The sequence below is a fragment of the Pseudorca crassidens genome, chromosome 1 (assembly GCF_039906515.1).
Source record: "Pseudorca crassidens isolate mPseCra1 chromosome 1, mPseCra1.hap1, whole genome shotgun sequence".
In the NCBI taxonomy this organism is placed as follows: domain Eukaryota; kingdom Metazoa; phylum Chordata; class Mammalia; order Artiodactyla; family Delphinidae; genus Pseudorca; species Pseudorca crassidens.
In genome coordinates, this window is record NC_090296.1 from 110969497 (window position 1) to 110986530 (window position 17034).

The window sequence follows — 17034 nt, forward strand, 5'->3', positions numbered from 1 at the left end:
GTGGTTTAAGGAGGTGTCTATTCCCACAGCTAAAAAGAACTGGAAAAGAAAGAAGTTTTGCTGTCTACTAGAATGTTTGGGCATATGGATGCTTTTCTTGACTCCAGTCCTCATTGGAGGAAGCTGCTTCATTTGGGGCCAAGAGAAGTAAAAGATATTATATGGAAAAAAGGTGTATGTTTAATGCTGATTAGTTATTTCAGCCAAACAGCTCTCAGCTTTATACCAGAAAATGCTGGGTCCCTTGCAAATAAAGAAAGCATAGGTGCATCACTTTGTTTTTAAGAAAAATAATTTAGAAATTGAATTTTTCATTTCAGTGTGTTTTAAACTATCAATCAGTTTTTGAATGGTGCTGATGGTGGTATTCTAGGTAATGACTAGGTAATTTCCCAATATTAATAATGACAATAATAACAGTAAACAATTATATGTCAGGCGTGTCTTATTCAAATCTGTCAGCATCCCAATGGCAGAATTACTGCTATTATCTTCTTTTTATAAATGAGAATCAAGGCCAGAAAGATCAATGACTCAGCTGGGACCATAAGCCTCGTAACTGTAGGATTAGGACTTGAATTCAGGTCTCTCTGACTTAAAAGCCTGTGTTCCCAAGCAGTGGGCTATGCTGACTTACCTAGGGTGGCCCCATTTGATATGTGCTCACCTGCTTTCATTATCCTACCCACCCCCACATCCCCACCATGAGTACATGGTTAGATCTGCTTGTTTTAGAAGAAAAGTCTGCTTTTCATTTTTTAAAAAAATTTATTTATTTATTTATTTATGGCTGCGTTGGGTCTCGTTGTTGTGCGCGGGCTTTCTCTAGTTGCAGCGAGCAGGGGCTACTCTTTGTTGCGGTGTGCGGGCTTCTCATTGCAGTGGCTTCTCTTGTTGCAGAGCAGGGGCTCTAGGTGCGCGGGCTTCCGTAGTTGTGGCATGTGGGCTCGGTAGTTGTGGCATGTGGGCTCAGTAGTTGTGGCTCGCGGGCTCTAGAGTGCAGGCTCTAGAGCGCAGGCTCAGTAGTTGTGGCGCACAGGCTTAGTTGCTCCGTGGCATGTGGGATCTTCCCTGACCAGGGCTTGAACCCGTGTCCCCTGCACTGGCAGGCGGATTCTTAACCATTGCGCCACCAGGAAGTCCCGGCTTTTCATTTATTATTCTGATGAGTTCTAATACCTCACAAAGATTAAGTCGTTTTCAGCATCTCCAATGATACTGGTATCATTTTCCATGGTTGTGTGGGTTTGAGTTTTTCTCTAGTCCTTCATATATGAAATTTATCTTTCAAATTCATATTGTTTTCTATTAATACCATCAAACTTCACACAGAGTCAGTTTCAGTGTTGTGCGTAAAGGTCAGTAAATTTAGGAAAATACATAGCACACAGCAGTCTGCATGTAATTAAAAAGAGACATTGAATAGCAAGTTCCAGAAAAGAGAAATTTGTTCTCCACATATAATTTAGGGCCTGGGAAGAATCTGTCCATGGCTAGTAGCATAATTAGAGGTAAAACACAGATGCTATGGTTATTGCAAGGTCTTGCAGGTTTGGTCAAATGAAAACTCTTCTTTTACAGAAGTGTTTAAGGCAAAGTAAGAAAGTAATGCAAATTTCCTTCCTTCTTCCTTTCCTCCCTTCCTTTCTTCCTTTTCATTTTTTAAAAATTACATCTCTTTGAAGGAAGGTCAGGGTCAGGAGGTAGGCAGCACTGACAGCTTTCATATACATGTTAGACATTCACATTTTGTTTTTCATTACTTTTATTTTTTGTCACTATAAAAGTGAGTACACTGCTCATTTCAATTTTTTGCTCAGTGGTCTTATTTAGTGTACATTTTATTTTTAAGTTGATTTTGATAGAGTTTATTTGATCATAGTTTGCCCTATTTTAAAAGTAAATTCAGGAATAATGCAATATTATGAGTTAATATATCTAATAAATCAGAGCAGGTCAAATAAGGTGACATCATATGCACTGAACTATCTAGAAAATAAATATAGAAAACAGTCTCATTCACAATAGCATCAAAAACAGTAAAATACTTAGGAATAAGTTAAGCCAAGGAAGTGAAAGATGTATATGATGAAAACATTAAAACAGTGATGAGAGCTTCCCTCGTGGCGCAATGGTTGGTAGTCCGCCTGCCGATGCAGGGGACGCGGGTTCGTGCCCCGGTCCAGGAAGATCCCACATGCCGAGCCTGTGCTCCGCAACGGGAGAGGCCACAACAGTGAGAGGCCCGCATACCACAAAAAAAAAAAAAAAAAAAAAGAACAGTGATGAAAGAAATCAAAGAAGTAAATGAACAGATATCCTGTGTTCTTGGATTGGAAGAATTAAAATTATTAAAATGTCCATACTATTCAAAGCCATCTATAGATTCAATGAAACTGGTCCTCTTTCTTACATCATTCACAACAATTCACTCAAAATGGATTAAGGACTTAAGTGTAAGCCATAAAACTGTAAAAATCCTAGAAGAAAACATAGGTGGTAAACTCCTTGACAGGGTTCTAGGCAATGATTTTTTGGATATGACGTCAAAAGCACAAGCAACAAAAGCAAACGCAAACAAGTTGAACTACATCAAACTAAAAAACTTGTGCACATCAAAAGAAACAACAAAAGAAAAAGGCAACCTACAGAAAGGAGAAAATATTTGCAAACCATGTATCTGGTAAGGGGTTTATACCCAAAATATATAAGCAATTCTTTATAACTCCATAGCAAACAACAACAACAAAAATACCCCCAAATAATCCAATTAAAATGGGCAAAGGACATGAGTAGACATTTTTCCAAAGAGGATATTCAGATAGCCGTGAGGTACATGGAAAGGTACTCGGCATCACTAACATCAGGGAAATACAGATCAAAGCCACAAGGAGCTATCACCTCACCCCTGTTATAAAAAAAAGACAAGGAATAACAAGGGTTAGCAAGGATGTGGAGAGAAGAGAGTCCTTGTGCACTGTTGGTAGAAATGTAAATTGGTACAGCTGCTGTGGTGAACAGTGTGGAGGATCCTCAAAAATTTAAAACTAGAACTGCCATATGATCCAGCAATCCCACTTCTGGATATATATCTGAAGGAATTGAAATCACAAGCTCAAAGAGATATCTGTACTCCTCTGTTCTTTGAACCATTATTTACAATAACCAAGATATGGAAACAATCTAAGTATCCACCAGCAGATGAATAGATAAAGAAAACGTGGTAGGTAAATACGGTGGAATATTATTCAACCATAAAAGAGAAATTCCTGCCATTTGCAACAACATGGATGAAATTTGAGGTCGGGAAGAGATATGGGGACATATGTATAGGTATAACTGATTCACTTTGTTATAAAGCAGAAACTAACACCCACTGTAAAGCAATTATACTCCAATAAAGATGTTAATTAATTAATAAATAAATAAAAAGAAACTTCAGGGCATTATGCTAAGTGAAATAAATCAGAGAAAGACAAATACTGTATGATCTGACTTATACATGGAATTTTCAAAAGCCAAAGTCACAAAAACAGTAGATTCGTGGTTGCTGGGGTGGGGAAATGAGTAAATGTCAGTCAAAGCACACCAACTTGCAGTTTTAAGAGGAATACCTTTTGAGGAACTAATGTACAGCATGGCGACTATAGTTAACAGTACTGTATTACATACTTGCGAGTTGCTAAGGGAGTAAATTTTTTTTATTTTTTATTAAAAATTTTTTTAATAACTTTTTTGGAGTGTTGTGTTTTCGTTTTCATTTGTCTCTTGGTATTTTTTAATTTCCTCTTTGATTTCTTCAGTGATCCATTGGTTGTTTAGTAGCATATTATTCAGCTTCCACATGTTTGTATTTTTTGCAGTTTTTTCCTTACAGTTAATTTCTAGCCTCATAGTGTTATGGTCAGAAAAGATGCTTGATATAATTTCCATTTTCTTAAATTTACTGAGGTTCACTTTGTGGCCCAGCATGTGATCTATCCTGGAGAATGTTCCATGTGCAGTTGAAAAGAATGTATGTTCTACTGCTTTTGGATGGAGTGCTCTGTAAATATCAATTAAGTCCATTTGGTCTAGTGTGTCATTTCAGGCCTGTGTCTCCTTATTGATTTTCTGTCTGGATGATCTGTCCATTGATATAAGTGGGGTGTTAAAGTCCCCCAGTATTATTGTGTTATTGTCAATTTCTCCTTTTATATGTGTTAACATTTGCCTTTTATACTGAGGTGCTCTTATGTTGGGTGCATATATATTTACAATTGTATTTTCTTCTTGATTTGATCCTTTGATTATTATGTAATGTCCTTCTTTGTCTCTTGTAAGAGTCTTTATTTTAAAGTCTGTTTTGTCTAAGTGTTGCTACTCCAGCTTTCTTTTGATTTCCATTTGCTTAGAATACCTCTTTCCATCCCCTCATTGTCAGTCTGTATGTGTCTCTAGATCTGAAGTGAGTCTCTTGTAGGCAGGATATACAGGTCCTGTTTTGTTATCCATTCAGCCAGTCGGTGTCTTTTGGCTGGAGCATTTAGTCTGTTTGCATTTCAGGTAATTACCAATATGTATATTCCTATTGCCATTTTGTTAATTGTTTTGGGTTTGTTTTTGTAGGTCTTCTTTTCCCCTTCTTTGGTTCTCTTCTCTTGTGATTTGATGACTATCTTTAGTGTTAGGTTTGGCTTCCTTGTTCTTTTTTATGTGTATATCTATTATAGATTTTTGTCTTGCAGTTACCGTGAGGTTTCTGTATAGCAGTGTATGTATATACCTGCTTGTTTTAAGTTGCTCATCTCTTAATTTCAAATGCATTTTAGATAGCCTGCATTTGTACTCTCCTCCCCTCACGATTACTGTTTTTGATATTATATTTTACATCTAATTCTTTTGTGTATCCCTTAACTGCTTATTGTGGATACAGATGATTTTACTGTTTTTGTCCTCCCTACTAGCTTTGTGTGTAGATGATTTCCTACCTTTATTGTATGTTTGCCTTTACCAGTGAGCTTTTCCATTTCACGACTTTCTTATTTCTAATTGTGGCCTTTTCTACCTAGAGAAGTTCCTTTAGCATTTGTTTTAAAGCTGGTTTGGTGGTGCTGAATTCTTTTAGCTTTTGCTTGTCCATAAAGCTTTTGATTTCTCCATCAAATGTGAATGAGAGCCCTGCTGGGTAGAGTATTCTTCGTTGTAGATTTTTCTCTTTCATCACTTTAAGTATGTCCTGCCACTCCCTTCTGGCCTGCAGATTTTTTCTGCTGAAAAAAATCAATGGATAGCCTTATGGTAATTCCCTTGTATATTATTTGTTGCTTTTAATATTCTTGCTAAGAGTGTAAATCTTAAATGTCCTCATCATAGCAACTACAAAAAGGTAATTTTGTGAGGTGAAGGATGTGTTAACCTTACTGTGGTAATCATTTCTCAATATATACATATATCAAATCATATTGCACACCTTAAACTTACATAATGTTCTATGTCAGTTATATCTAAATAAAGCTGGAAAAGATGGCATCATGTGATCATTTGATAAGTGATAAAGCCACTAAGGTGTTTGATAAAATTCAGGTACTCATTATAAAAATTTCCATAAAATGCTGGAATAAAAGTGTACTTCCTCAACAGGGTAGAATGTTTTAAACCTATCATCAGCATGCTACTCAACAGAGAAGTGCTAGAGAGAAATCTATAAAAATTAGGATCAGAACAAGTTACCCTTTAACATTGTTTTGGAAGTTATAGGAAGTGTGGTAAGACATAAAAAAAATTTTTTAAATGCATAACTTTAGGAAATGGAAACATTATTATTACTCTTTGCTATGATGGTTTGTCTTTTAACAAAGATAAACAGAATCATATTTTTAACTATGTACTTTGAAATAATGATAGATTCACAGGAAGTTGGAAAAATAATTCAGAGAATCAAAATGTCAGTAACAAGTATGGGTGAGGATGTCGGGAAACTGGAGCCCTCATATACTGCTGCTAGGAATGTAAAATGGTGCAGCCCCCTTAGAGAAGAGTCTGGCACTTCCTCAATTATTAAACATAGAGATACCATATGACCTAGTAGTTCTACTCCTCGGTACATGTGCCCAAGAGAATTCAAAGCACATGTCCACAGAAAAACTTGTACCTGAAAGTGTATAGCTGCATTTAGCAAAAATGTGGAAAAAACCCACATGTTCATCAGCTGATGAATGGATGAACAAAATGTGGTATATCCATAAGGTGCAATATTATTTGGTCATAAAAAGAAATGAAGTGTACTGCTCCATGCTACAGGCATGGATGAATTTTGGAAATGTTATGTGAAGTGAAAGAAGCCTGTCACAAGATTCCATTGATATAGAATGTCCAGAATGGCAAATCCATAGAGACAGAAAGTAGATTAGTGGCTGCTTAAGAGTGGGGTGGGATCAGCGGACCTATGTGAGTAATAGCTAATGGTACAGGATTTTTCTTTTTTGAGGTGATGAAAATGTTTTAAAATTGTGGTGATAGTTGCACATATCTGTAAATATACTAAAATCCACTGAATTAGATACTTTAAATAGGTCTATTGTATGGTATGTGAATTATATCTCAATAACGTTGTAAAAATAAATAATAATACCCTTTTCATCGTTTCCCTCAATGGTAACTATAGTACAATGTCACAACCAGGAAATCGACTTGGTACAGTTCATAGACGTTAATCACATTTCATGTTCTGTATGTACTCATTTGTGTGTGTGTGTGTGTGTGTGTGTGTGTGTGTGTGTGTTCTATGCAGTTTTTGTCATGTGTAGGTTTATGTTACCACCACTGTAGTCAAGATATTGAACTCTAATCCATAGAGAATACCTTGTGCTACCCTTTTATGGCCATACACACGTCCCACCCCTTCCTGTTTCTCCTCACACCCTACTCCCTTCCCCTGGTCTCTGTACCCCCTAGCAACCACTGATTTATTGTCTGTCTCAATAATTTTGTTATTTCAAAAGTACTACATAAACGGAATCATATGATACATAAATTTTTGAGGGTTTTTTTTCATTTAGTAGAATTCCCTTGAGATCTCTACAAGTCATAATGTGTGTCAGTAGTCCATTGCTTTTTATTGCCAAATAGTATTCCATAGTATGGAAGTACCAGTTTGTTTAGCCATTTATCACTGAAGGACATTTGGGTTGTTTCTAGTTTGTGCCTATTCTGAATAAAGCTGCTATAAATATTTGTATGTAGGTTTTTGTGAGAATGAAGTGTTCATTTCATTGGGCTAAACGCCCAAGAGTACAATTGCTGAACCATATGGTAAGAACACACTTAGCGCTATAACAAACAGCCAGACTGTTTTCCAGAGTGACTGTACCATTTGGCATTCTTACCAGCAAAATATGAGTGATCCAGTTTCTTATCATCCTCTTCAGCATTTGGTGTTATCATTGTTTTTTATTTTAGCCTTTCTGATAGATGTTTTATGATATCTTATTGCGGTTTTAATTTGCATTTCCCTGATGGCTAATGATTTTGAACATCTTTTCCTGTGCTTATTTGCCATCTGTATATCCTCTTCAGTGAAATGTCTGTTCATGTTTTATTTGACCAACTTTCTAATTAGATTTTTTTTCTTACTCTTGAGTTTTAAGAGTTCTTTATATATCCTAGGTTAAATGTGATTTGTGAATATTTTCTCACAGTCTGTAACTTTTCTTTTTATCCTCTTGACAAGGTCTTACAGAATACAGGTTCTTAATTTTGAAGATGGGCGTTTTATCATTTTTTACTTTTATGGATCTTGCTTTAAATGTTACGTCTGAGAGGTCTAACTCTAGGCTCCGAAGATTTTCTCCTGTGTTTAGTTCTAAATGTTCTACAGTTTTACATTTTACATTTAGGTCCATGGTCCATTTGAGTTTGTTTTGTTTAATTTTAATTTTTTTTTTTTTTTTGGCTGCATCGCATCTTAATTACGGCACGCAGGATCTTTCTTGTGGCGTGCGGGCTTCTCTCTAGTTGTGGCACTTGGGCTCCAGAGGGGGCTGGCTCAGTAGTTGCGGTGTGCGGGCTTAGTTGCCCCGCGGCATGTGGGATCTTAGTTCCTTGATCAGGGGTTGCACCCACGTCCTCTGCATTGGAAGGTGGATTGTTAACCACTGGACCACCAGGGAAGTCCCCACTTGAGTTTGTTTTGTATAAGATGTGAGGTTTTTAGGTCAAGGTTCATTTTTGGCCTATGGATGTCCAGTTGCCCCAGCACTGTTTTTTGAAAGGGCTATCCTTCCTCCACTGGATTTTTTCTGTATCCTTGTCAAAATTCATTTGAATACATTGCTATGAATCTATTTCTATTTCTATTCTGTTCTATTGATTTGTGTTGGTCCTTCCACTGATAATCACACTGTCCTGATCACTTTAGCTATATAGTAAGCGTTAACATCAAGTTGAATGATTCTCTTTACTTTTTTCTTCTTTTTCGAAATTGTTTTAGCTAATTTAGGTCCTTTGCCTTTCCATGAACACTTTAGAACAAGGTTGTCTGTATCTACAAAAAACTTAGCTGGGATTTTGATAGGCACTGCATTGAATTTATAGATCAATTGGGGGAGAATTGATAACTTAACTATGTTGAGTTTTTCAATCCATAAACATGATAGTAGATCCTCTTTGATTTCTTTCATCAACATTTTGTAATTTTCAGTGTGCAGATCCTTATACATGTTATAACAATATACAGTCATTTTAATTTTTAGGTTTATTTTTAAATTCAGTGAATAGAGCAGGTAAATTTACAACACATATGTCAGCAGCATGAAATAACCTGTGTGTGTATAAATAAGTGCAACCATTTAGAATATATGGTTAAAAGACATCACACACAGAATAGCACATACACACACAAAATTGTTTGGGTAAGGGACAGTATGTGTTTTAAAGGCATAAGTAACAGATTTCTCTAGACCCCGCAATCTGAACATACCATTAAATTGTGAAGGAAGTTCATTGGCATAATTTAAGAAGTACGTTAAAAGTGATTAATTCACTACTTAGATAGACTATTTGAAATCCTAAATTAAATAAGTCAATGAAATCATAATTTATAAAATGTAAATATTGATATTAAACACACTTAATCATACCACATGGCCTTCAGATCAGTATATATTGTGAGAGAACTAGTTTGATATGTTTATAGGTCCTTCCATCATATTTTCCTCTGTATCTGTGTACATCTTGTCCTAATATTCAGAGCATTATGCAGTTGAGCCTTGAACAACATGGGGGTTAGCGGGCATCGACCCTTTGCGCGGTCCAAAATCCGCGTATAACTTACAGTTGGCCCTCTGTACATGCAGTTTGTCTGTATTCACGGTTCCACATTTGTGGATTCAACCTGTATGGATCATGTAGTTCTATAGTATTAGCTATTGAAAAGAAGTGGACTCACCTGGTTCAAACCCATGTGGTTCAAGGGTACTTCATACTGTATTTTATATTGTTATAAGAGAAAGTGCTTGGGTGTTGGAGTCGGAAAGACTGGCCTAGAATTCTTGATGCAATATTGCCTATGTGAGAAATGACAGAAACTCGTGACTTGGAGAGACATCCTTAACCTTCTGAAACCTCAGTTTCTTCATGTGAAAAATGGGAATGGTAATTCTTTACAGAGCTCTAATGAAGATTAAGTGAGGTAATGTATGTAAAGAAATGTAGTAGCTGGAATGTAGGGATATTTGATACATTCTAGGTTATCCCAACTCCTCAACCCTCTTCACAATTCCCTAATTCCTGGCCCTTGAGTCCTCCAACTTTCCATTAGCTTTTAGAGTTCATGATACAGAGCAGGGGTTGGCAAACTTTTTAGTAAAGGGCCCAGGTAGTCAATATCTTAACCTTTGCTAGTCGAACCACTCATCTCTGTGCTCGTATCCTGAAATCAGTAGGCAATATATAAATAAATGAGCATGGTGTGTTTCTGTAAAGCTTTATTTATGGATTGTGAAATTTCAGTTTCATATAATTTTCATGTTTCATGAAGTATTATTACTCTTAATTTTTTTTTTCAACCATTTGAAAATAGAAAATTCACTCTTAGCTCTCAGGCCAAAAAAGAGGTGCCGGGGGGAGCAGAAAACTGCATTTAGTACCTGCCATAGTTTGCTGACCCCAATAGAGAGGATGTCTGTAATAAGCCTGTTATGTGGCAGTGTTCTCAGTGGCTAAGAACATATCCTTCGAAAAGAAAGACCTGGGACCTGGGTTTGGAATTCTGGCTTTGCCACTTAGTTTGACCTTCGATAAGTTACTTTACCTTCCATCTCTAAAGTTCAGCTTGCTCACCTAGAGTGCTGAGTTTTTGTGAGGTTAAAGGACGTCATATAGAAAAGGGGACTGTTGCACAAATGATCTCAATAAATGGGAGCTGTAAACATCTACAGTCTTCCTCTTTCATTGAAATCTTTTGCAGTTTATCTTGATAAGTTTTTCAGAACCCCATAAGGAACGGTAAGCCATTTCCCATGACTTGCAAAGAATCTTGTTTCTTTCCCGGAAACCCTTGTGGAAACCTTCTGAGTTATAAACTTGCCTTTAACCTTCCCTGCAACCACAACCAGAGCCTTGACGGTTAGATACCTTGGGAGCTGAGCCTCTTCTCCCCTCAAATGTAAAAACATCACAGAGGGCATTCAGAGCATCTCAGAATCATGAATTAAATCAACATGGATTGCCAGTTGTTTTAGGCAGAGAAATGGCTAATGAACAGGGTCTTTAGCACCATTTTGTTTTGGAGCAGCCATCCCTTTCTGCCATGCTCCTAAAAGAAAAAAGCATACTGATGACACAACAAAGCACACAAGGCAGCACTTTGGCAGGAAGCCAGTAGAGAACTCTGGTGAGCACAGCTGGATCACAGGCTTAGGCCACATTGAAGTTGGGCTTAGAGCCAAAGCATGCCCAACGCTTAGCCCACTGGCATCCCTCCACCCAAGTCCGAATCTGATGTAAGGCACAGGTGATGTCAGAATCAGCCAATATCCACACCTGTGAGAAGAGCCCGAGGCTGAGCAGGATTGATAACAGCCAGCTGCCAGGACCGAACCCACAGTAATGGTTGAGATGTGCTTGAAAGAGGAGCGGCAGGGCTTATTAGTAGATCCTGACTTTCCTTGGTAGAATACATACCTTCTCCTGCCTGTAAGTCATGTGAGCGCGACACATCCTCAAAACAAAACCAACCTGATGAGGACTGCCTCGAGAGAGAAGTTGCTAGGTAGCTGGCAAACTCACACCCACAGTCTGCGTGTGTCTGCATGAGAGAGACGGGTCTTCACTGCATCCTGCCTAGCCTAATTGCTTCTCCTGGAGATAAAGGATGCTGGTGTCTGTAGTTGGAAGACTGGAAAGGAGACGTGTAGAGTGGACTGAGATTCGAGATTTGGAGAGGAAGGGGGACCCTTATTGCCTCTGGACCTTCTATCATACAGGTCTGCCACTGAGGGTCTAAGGCAGGTCCTCTGTCAGGGGAGCCCCTTATATCACTAGCACAGAGCCGAGCCCCTCGCTGTTTTAACTTTCTCCAGCTGCTCTGCATTTTGCGGGTAGGCACTGAATTAATTGTGTCCCTTGATGGTGGTCTCTGTTGCTGAGTGACAGTATTTTCTGAGTTCCTTATATACCCTTCCCCCGTAGTCGTGACCTTCTAATGGAATGCCCACTGTAAGTTGTTTGCTTGTTCACTCTGGTTTCCTCTCCCAGGCCAGAACCATCTCGACAGGAGTCAGGGCAATCCATCACTATCCTGTATTCCCTCACCCCAAAGCCCCTCACTGGGGAAGTACAGATTTGAAAGGAGGAAGGAAACAGCTGCAAACCATATTTTATTTCTGATCCCCTTCCTGGTGCCAGCAGCTGGGCTGGTACCAACCCTGTGTGACTAAACTAGCCGCCTGGAACCTCTCCACGTAAATCTTTGTGGCTCCTGAAGCCAAGTGATGTGTACTGGCATGGTCCACCCTGCGCTGATATCACCCCTGGTGGAAATGGCCTCTCCACAAAGGATCTGACTCTTCTCTGAGTTTTTCCTAACTCGGAGGTCCTTACAGTGCCATATTCCCCTCCTCAGACACCCACACAGATTCCTAATGCCTTTATCTCCTCCTCTTGGGAGGAAACTGGAGGTGTGCCGTGACCTTCACTGTTTGACGGTTTATGAACTGCCCACAGGGGCTGGGAGGAGTGTTCTTGCCTTTTCTCTAATTGCTTCCATCAGAAGTAGTATACTGTGGTAGACAGTCTTTTTTGAAGTCAGAGATGTTTTTGAGCTGCTGAAATCTGTGTTCTAATCCTGGCTTTATCACTTACTACTGTTTGCCGTGGGCAAGTCGCTGGTTCCTTCATTTCAAGACTGGCATGATGCTGATGCCACCGCCGCCAGCATTTGGGTGATGCTCTGAAAATTAATGGATAATGATTTTTAAGTATCTGTCACACTCCTGGCTTGTTTTAAGTGCCTGTCTCCTTGTACACACACCCGTGTATACTTGCGTACTTTGTGCTAATTTATATATGTATTCCTCTGGTAATAGTGGTTTGGGCATTGCTAGGTTTCTGCAGATATTGTTTGAAAAGTTTGTTTTTCTCCTGACAACAATAGGAACGTGTATTAAGTTTTTCGAAAAAGGGAAAGCACGTGAAAAAATACAAATTGTACGAGATGATCATTGGCACCATTTTGTCATATAATGAATTTTCTGAAAATTCTATTTAAAATTTTATTTCATGTAGGATCATGTTGTACAGTCGACTTTTTAATTTTTTAATGTGAATGAATTTTTATTATGAATCCACTTGTTTTCCTATAATATGATTTTTAAGAGTTGTAGTCTATTATTTGGATGTACCATAATTTATTTATCATATCTCTTGTGGTTGAACTTTGTTGGTTATTTCTAGTTTTTCACTGTGATAAACTCTAGTTGATCCTTCTTGCAGCATAATCTTTATACACATTTATAAGTTCTTTTTGAATAAGTTTTGAAAAGCAAGTTGGGTTAAAAGTAGAAACATTTTTAAAGCTTTGAATCTTAAAGCTTTGAATTTTAAAGCTTTTCTTCCATAAAGCCTTTGCTATTTTAAATGCCCACGAGTAGTGGTCCCCCTTCATACCTTCTTTAATTGAGTATTAAGTTTTTTAAAAAACTATTACATATACATGAAAATTTATCTTATTGCTTATTATCTAGTTACTTATTTAAACATTTTCTGTTCATGTTCTTTACCACTTATGTTTGATGATTTATGATAACCTTTAGTATATGAAGTGTATGAAATCTTTTATCATACTATTTGTTGTAGATATTTATTCCCCAGTCATTTGCCTTTTAATTTCTTTATGGTGAGGTCTCTTTCTTTTTCTCCCACTCTTTCTTTCTTTTTTAAAAAAATGTATCAAAGTCCATATATTTTATAGTTAAAGCTATTAATCTTTTCCTTTAGTTATTTTTTTATGTTAGCTTTTGTGCTAAGAAGTCATTTCCCCCTGAGAAATCACAAAAATATCCAACTGTGTGTTCTTCCTAAATGATTTACCTTTTTTGGATTTCTTGTGGCATGAGTGTGAGGTAGGGATTCATTATTTTAATAGGCATGATGACTGTTTCTTTAAAAACTTATTAAAACTAATCATAAAATATTTTAAGAGTCAGTAGATACACATAAAAAATACCAAAATGAAGAACCCAAATGGAAATATATTTCAGTGATTATGAAAAAAAAAAAAAAGGCTGTGTTTAGTATTGAGAAGATGCTACTCTGGCAGTTGTAGTTAATTCTAAACAGCTAAAGTGCCGTATTTAAATTCCACATTAACCCTTTTTTGTTACTCACTGAGGTGGCTACTGGAAGTGATAATATTTGGAGTTCACTCTAACTTCTTTTTCTCTGCATATCTTTTTTCTGTCACAATCTCTGTTTTTGGAGCAACCTGCCCTCCTGGACAGTATCTCTCTCCAGGAAGTGTGCCTTTGTGGATCCTTCCAGTCTTCTGATGGCTCTGTTTTAGCTTCCATTCCTTTAATTTATGAGTCATTTATCTAGTCTTAAAATTCTGGTTTTCCGATAGCCCTGCCGGTTTTCAAAACACAGTGTTGTAGGTTGACCGTAGGTAAAACATCACGAAATCACTGATAACTTGGAAAAATCAGATGTATTCAGAGGAAGAGCACTGACTCTTGGTACCTCCTGTTTCAGGAAAAGATGAAAGGCAAGAACAAACTGGTGCCTCGCCTGCTGGGGATCACCAAGGACTCGGTGATGCGCGTGGATGAAAAGACCAAGGAAGTGCTGCAGGAGTGGCCACTCACCACAGTCAAGCGCTGGGCAGCCTCACCCAAGAGCTTCACACTGGTAGGGACTGGCTGAAGGCAGTGAGTGGGCCAGCATGGCCTTGGGTGATATCGTGGGGCAGGGAAACAATACAAGCCCATTGCGTTTCCCTGCCCTTGGAGAGGGACAGATGGTGGGGGTCCACGAAGGCAGGGGTGGGCACTGGTCCAGAAGTGAGCGAGATGTCTGAGAGCTGGGTCTCATTGGCCACCTCTTCCTCTCTAGTGCTCTAAGTCTGTCTGAGTTCTTTAATTAGAAAGAGCCAGTCAAGGATGATTCTTAGTCTCTGTAGTCCTGATGCCATGCCTAGTATACCCTAAAATGCAACTTTATAACGCCCTGAGGCCCGTACAAAGGCTCCCTCCTCATCTCTAGTTGTTTTAGAAGTTCCTAAGAATTGTGACAACTTGCCAAGCTGTGTTTTCCCAGCCTGCCTATGAAGAGAACATTGTTGTATGGTGGAAATAGCATAGACTGTGGGGTAGCGTTCGAAATCAGCTTTCATTCCCAGCTCTGTGCCCTTGCTCAAGTTACTTCTCCTCTCTGAGCCTTAATGTCCTCAGCTGTGAAATGGGGGTAGTAATACCTGTTTCACAGAGTTGTCATAATCAAATGAGACGATGATAATAAAATGCTCAAAGTGAAATACATGGAAAGTAGGGAGAATATTTGTTCCAGACCTTTAAACCTCTGAATTCTTCCTCCCAATCTCAGTATCTGCTCTTAACAGAGTATACCATGTGGCCTTAACTGTAGCCAGCCACATTGGTATGTGAGAATTGGTAGGGCAATTATTTTGTAGCACATATCGAGCCATAAGAGAAATCAGAAAGTGTTGACATTTGTGAATTTCTTCAGCACTCCTGAATTGTACTATTCTCCAGCTCTTGTGAACACTTGAAATAACTGCATCTAGGCAAGATCTTATAATAGGGCATCAGAAAAAAGGTATAAGGAAGGGGCCTTGGTGCGAGTATTAGTTATCTAATTTGATCATTGATTGATAGACTCTTGCCAGTTGGGAGGAATCTTCAGAAAACATACCTTCTTTCCTGTAACAGCTGTATCCACATGGCCCTTAAAAAGTAGGTGTTCACGCTTAGTGAACTAAGTTCTCATCTTCCATTGTAGGTAATTGTGGATAATTTCTAAAATAGAAAAATCAAGAAATCAATATAAATATGTTATTTAGAAATACTAGAAGAAATTGCTAAAAAGGATTCAAAGTAGTTGCATGGGGGATGGAAAGTGAAGGTGGGAATGGGTAGGGCAGGCATAGGTATGTTTTGTTATATACATTTTGATACTATTGGTCTTTTTAAGCTAGACCCAAGTACTGCTTTTTTAAAAACAAAAAGTTATTAAAAACTGTTGCGAATTGCAGTAACTACCTGAAGCGAAAGAGAGAACAAATATCAATGTTTTTGCTGAAGTTGGATTAAAGCTTATAACCTGTAAAGTTTCTTTCCTTCCTACCCAGCTTTAATTTAATATACAAGTGTTTAGAGATTTTCCTGTTGTCTTTCTGTTATTGAGTTTTAGTTTGTTTCTCTTATGGTCAATGAGATGTACTGTGATTCTGTTAATGTTCATGGAACATACTTTGTATGATTTCAATCTGTAGAATTTTAAGGTTTGTTTTATATCACAGGGATATGATCATTCTTGGAGAATGTTCCATGAGTGCTTGAAAAGAATGTGCATTCTGCTGTTGGGTGTAGTGTCCTATAAATGCCAGTTAGATCCTGTTAGCTGTTGGTGGTATTTCAGTCTTACATATCCTTGTTAATTTTCTGTCTAGTAATTCTAACAATTCCTGAGAGTGAAGTTCCCAACAGCAATTGGGGATTTTTTCTATTTCTCCTTTCATCTCTATCAGTTTTTGTTTCATGTATTTTGAAGCTCTGCTGTTCTGTATCTGTACATTTAAGATTATGCTATGTTCTTAATGGAGAAATTGTTCTATCATTATGTTCTTTTGTTCATAGTAAAGATTTTGCTCTGCAGTTTGCTTTATCTTACATTGGTATAGCCACTCATGCTTTTTTAAATTAGGTGTTTGAATGTTATATTTTTTCTACCCTTTTACTTTAAACCTAGTTATATTGTTAGGTTTTAAATGAATTTCATGTAGAGAGCATGGAGTTGGGTTGTGCTTTTTATTAAAATTCACTCTTGTAATCAATGTATTTAGGCCAATTATCTTTTAAGCTAATTATTAATATGTTAGGTATTATGTCTACCATTTTATTTTTTTTTTGTTTATTTTATTCTCTATTTTTCTTGCCTTCCTGTGGGTTACTTGAACATTTTTTTAGAGTTCCATTTTTTTAAAATTTTTTTTCATGAATTAATTTTTGGCTGCATTGGGTCTTCGTTGCTGCACGTGGGCTTTCTCTAGTTGCGGCGAGCTGGGGCTACTCTTTGTTGCAGTGAGCGGTCTTCTCATTGTGGTGGCTTCTCTTGTTGCAGAGAACAGGCTCTAGGCACGTGGGGTTCAGTAGTTGTGGTACGTGGGCTCAGTAGTTGTGGCTCATGGCCTCTAGAGCGCAGGCTTAGTAGTTGTGACGCACGGGGCTTAGTTGCTCCGCGGCATGTGGGATCTTCCCAGGCCAGGGCTCGAACCTGTGTCCCCTGCATTGGCAGGTGGATTCCTAACCACCGTGCCAC

The 17034-nt window shown here is 38.0% G+C and overlaps 1 protein-coding gene across 3 annotated transcripts in view; it reads left to right on the forward strand.

Annotated features, from left to right (window-relative positions):
* Positions 1-17034, forward strand: part of TLN2 (talin 2) — a 450451-nt gene that overhangs the window by 276463 nt on the left and 156954 nt on the right. For all 3 annotated transcript variants that reach the window (XM_067749188.1, XM_067749208.1, XM_067749197.1), the window contains exon 12: positions 14230-14385. In XM_067749188.1, the coding sequence (XP_067605289.1) occupies positions 14230-14385 (156 nt within the window). The remainder of the gene's footprint in view (positions 1-14229; positions 14386-17034) is intronic.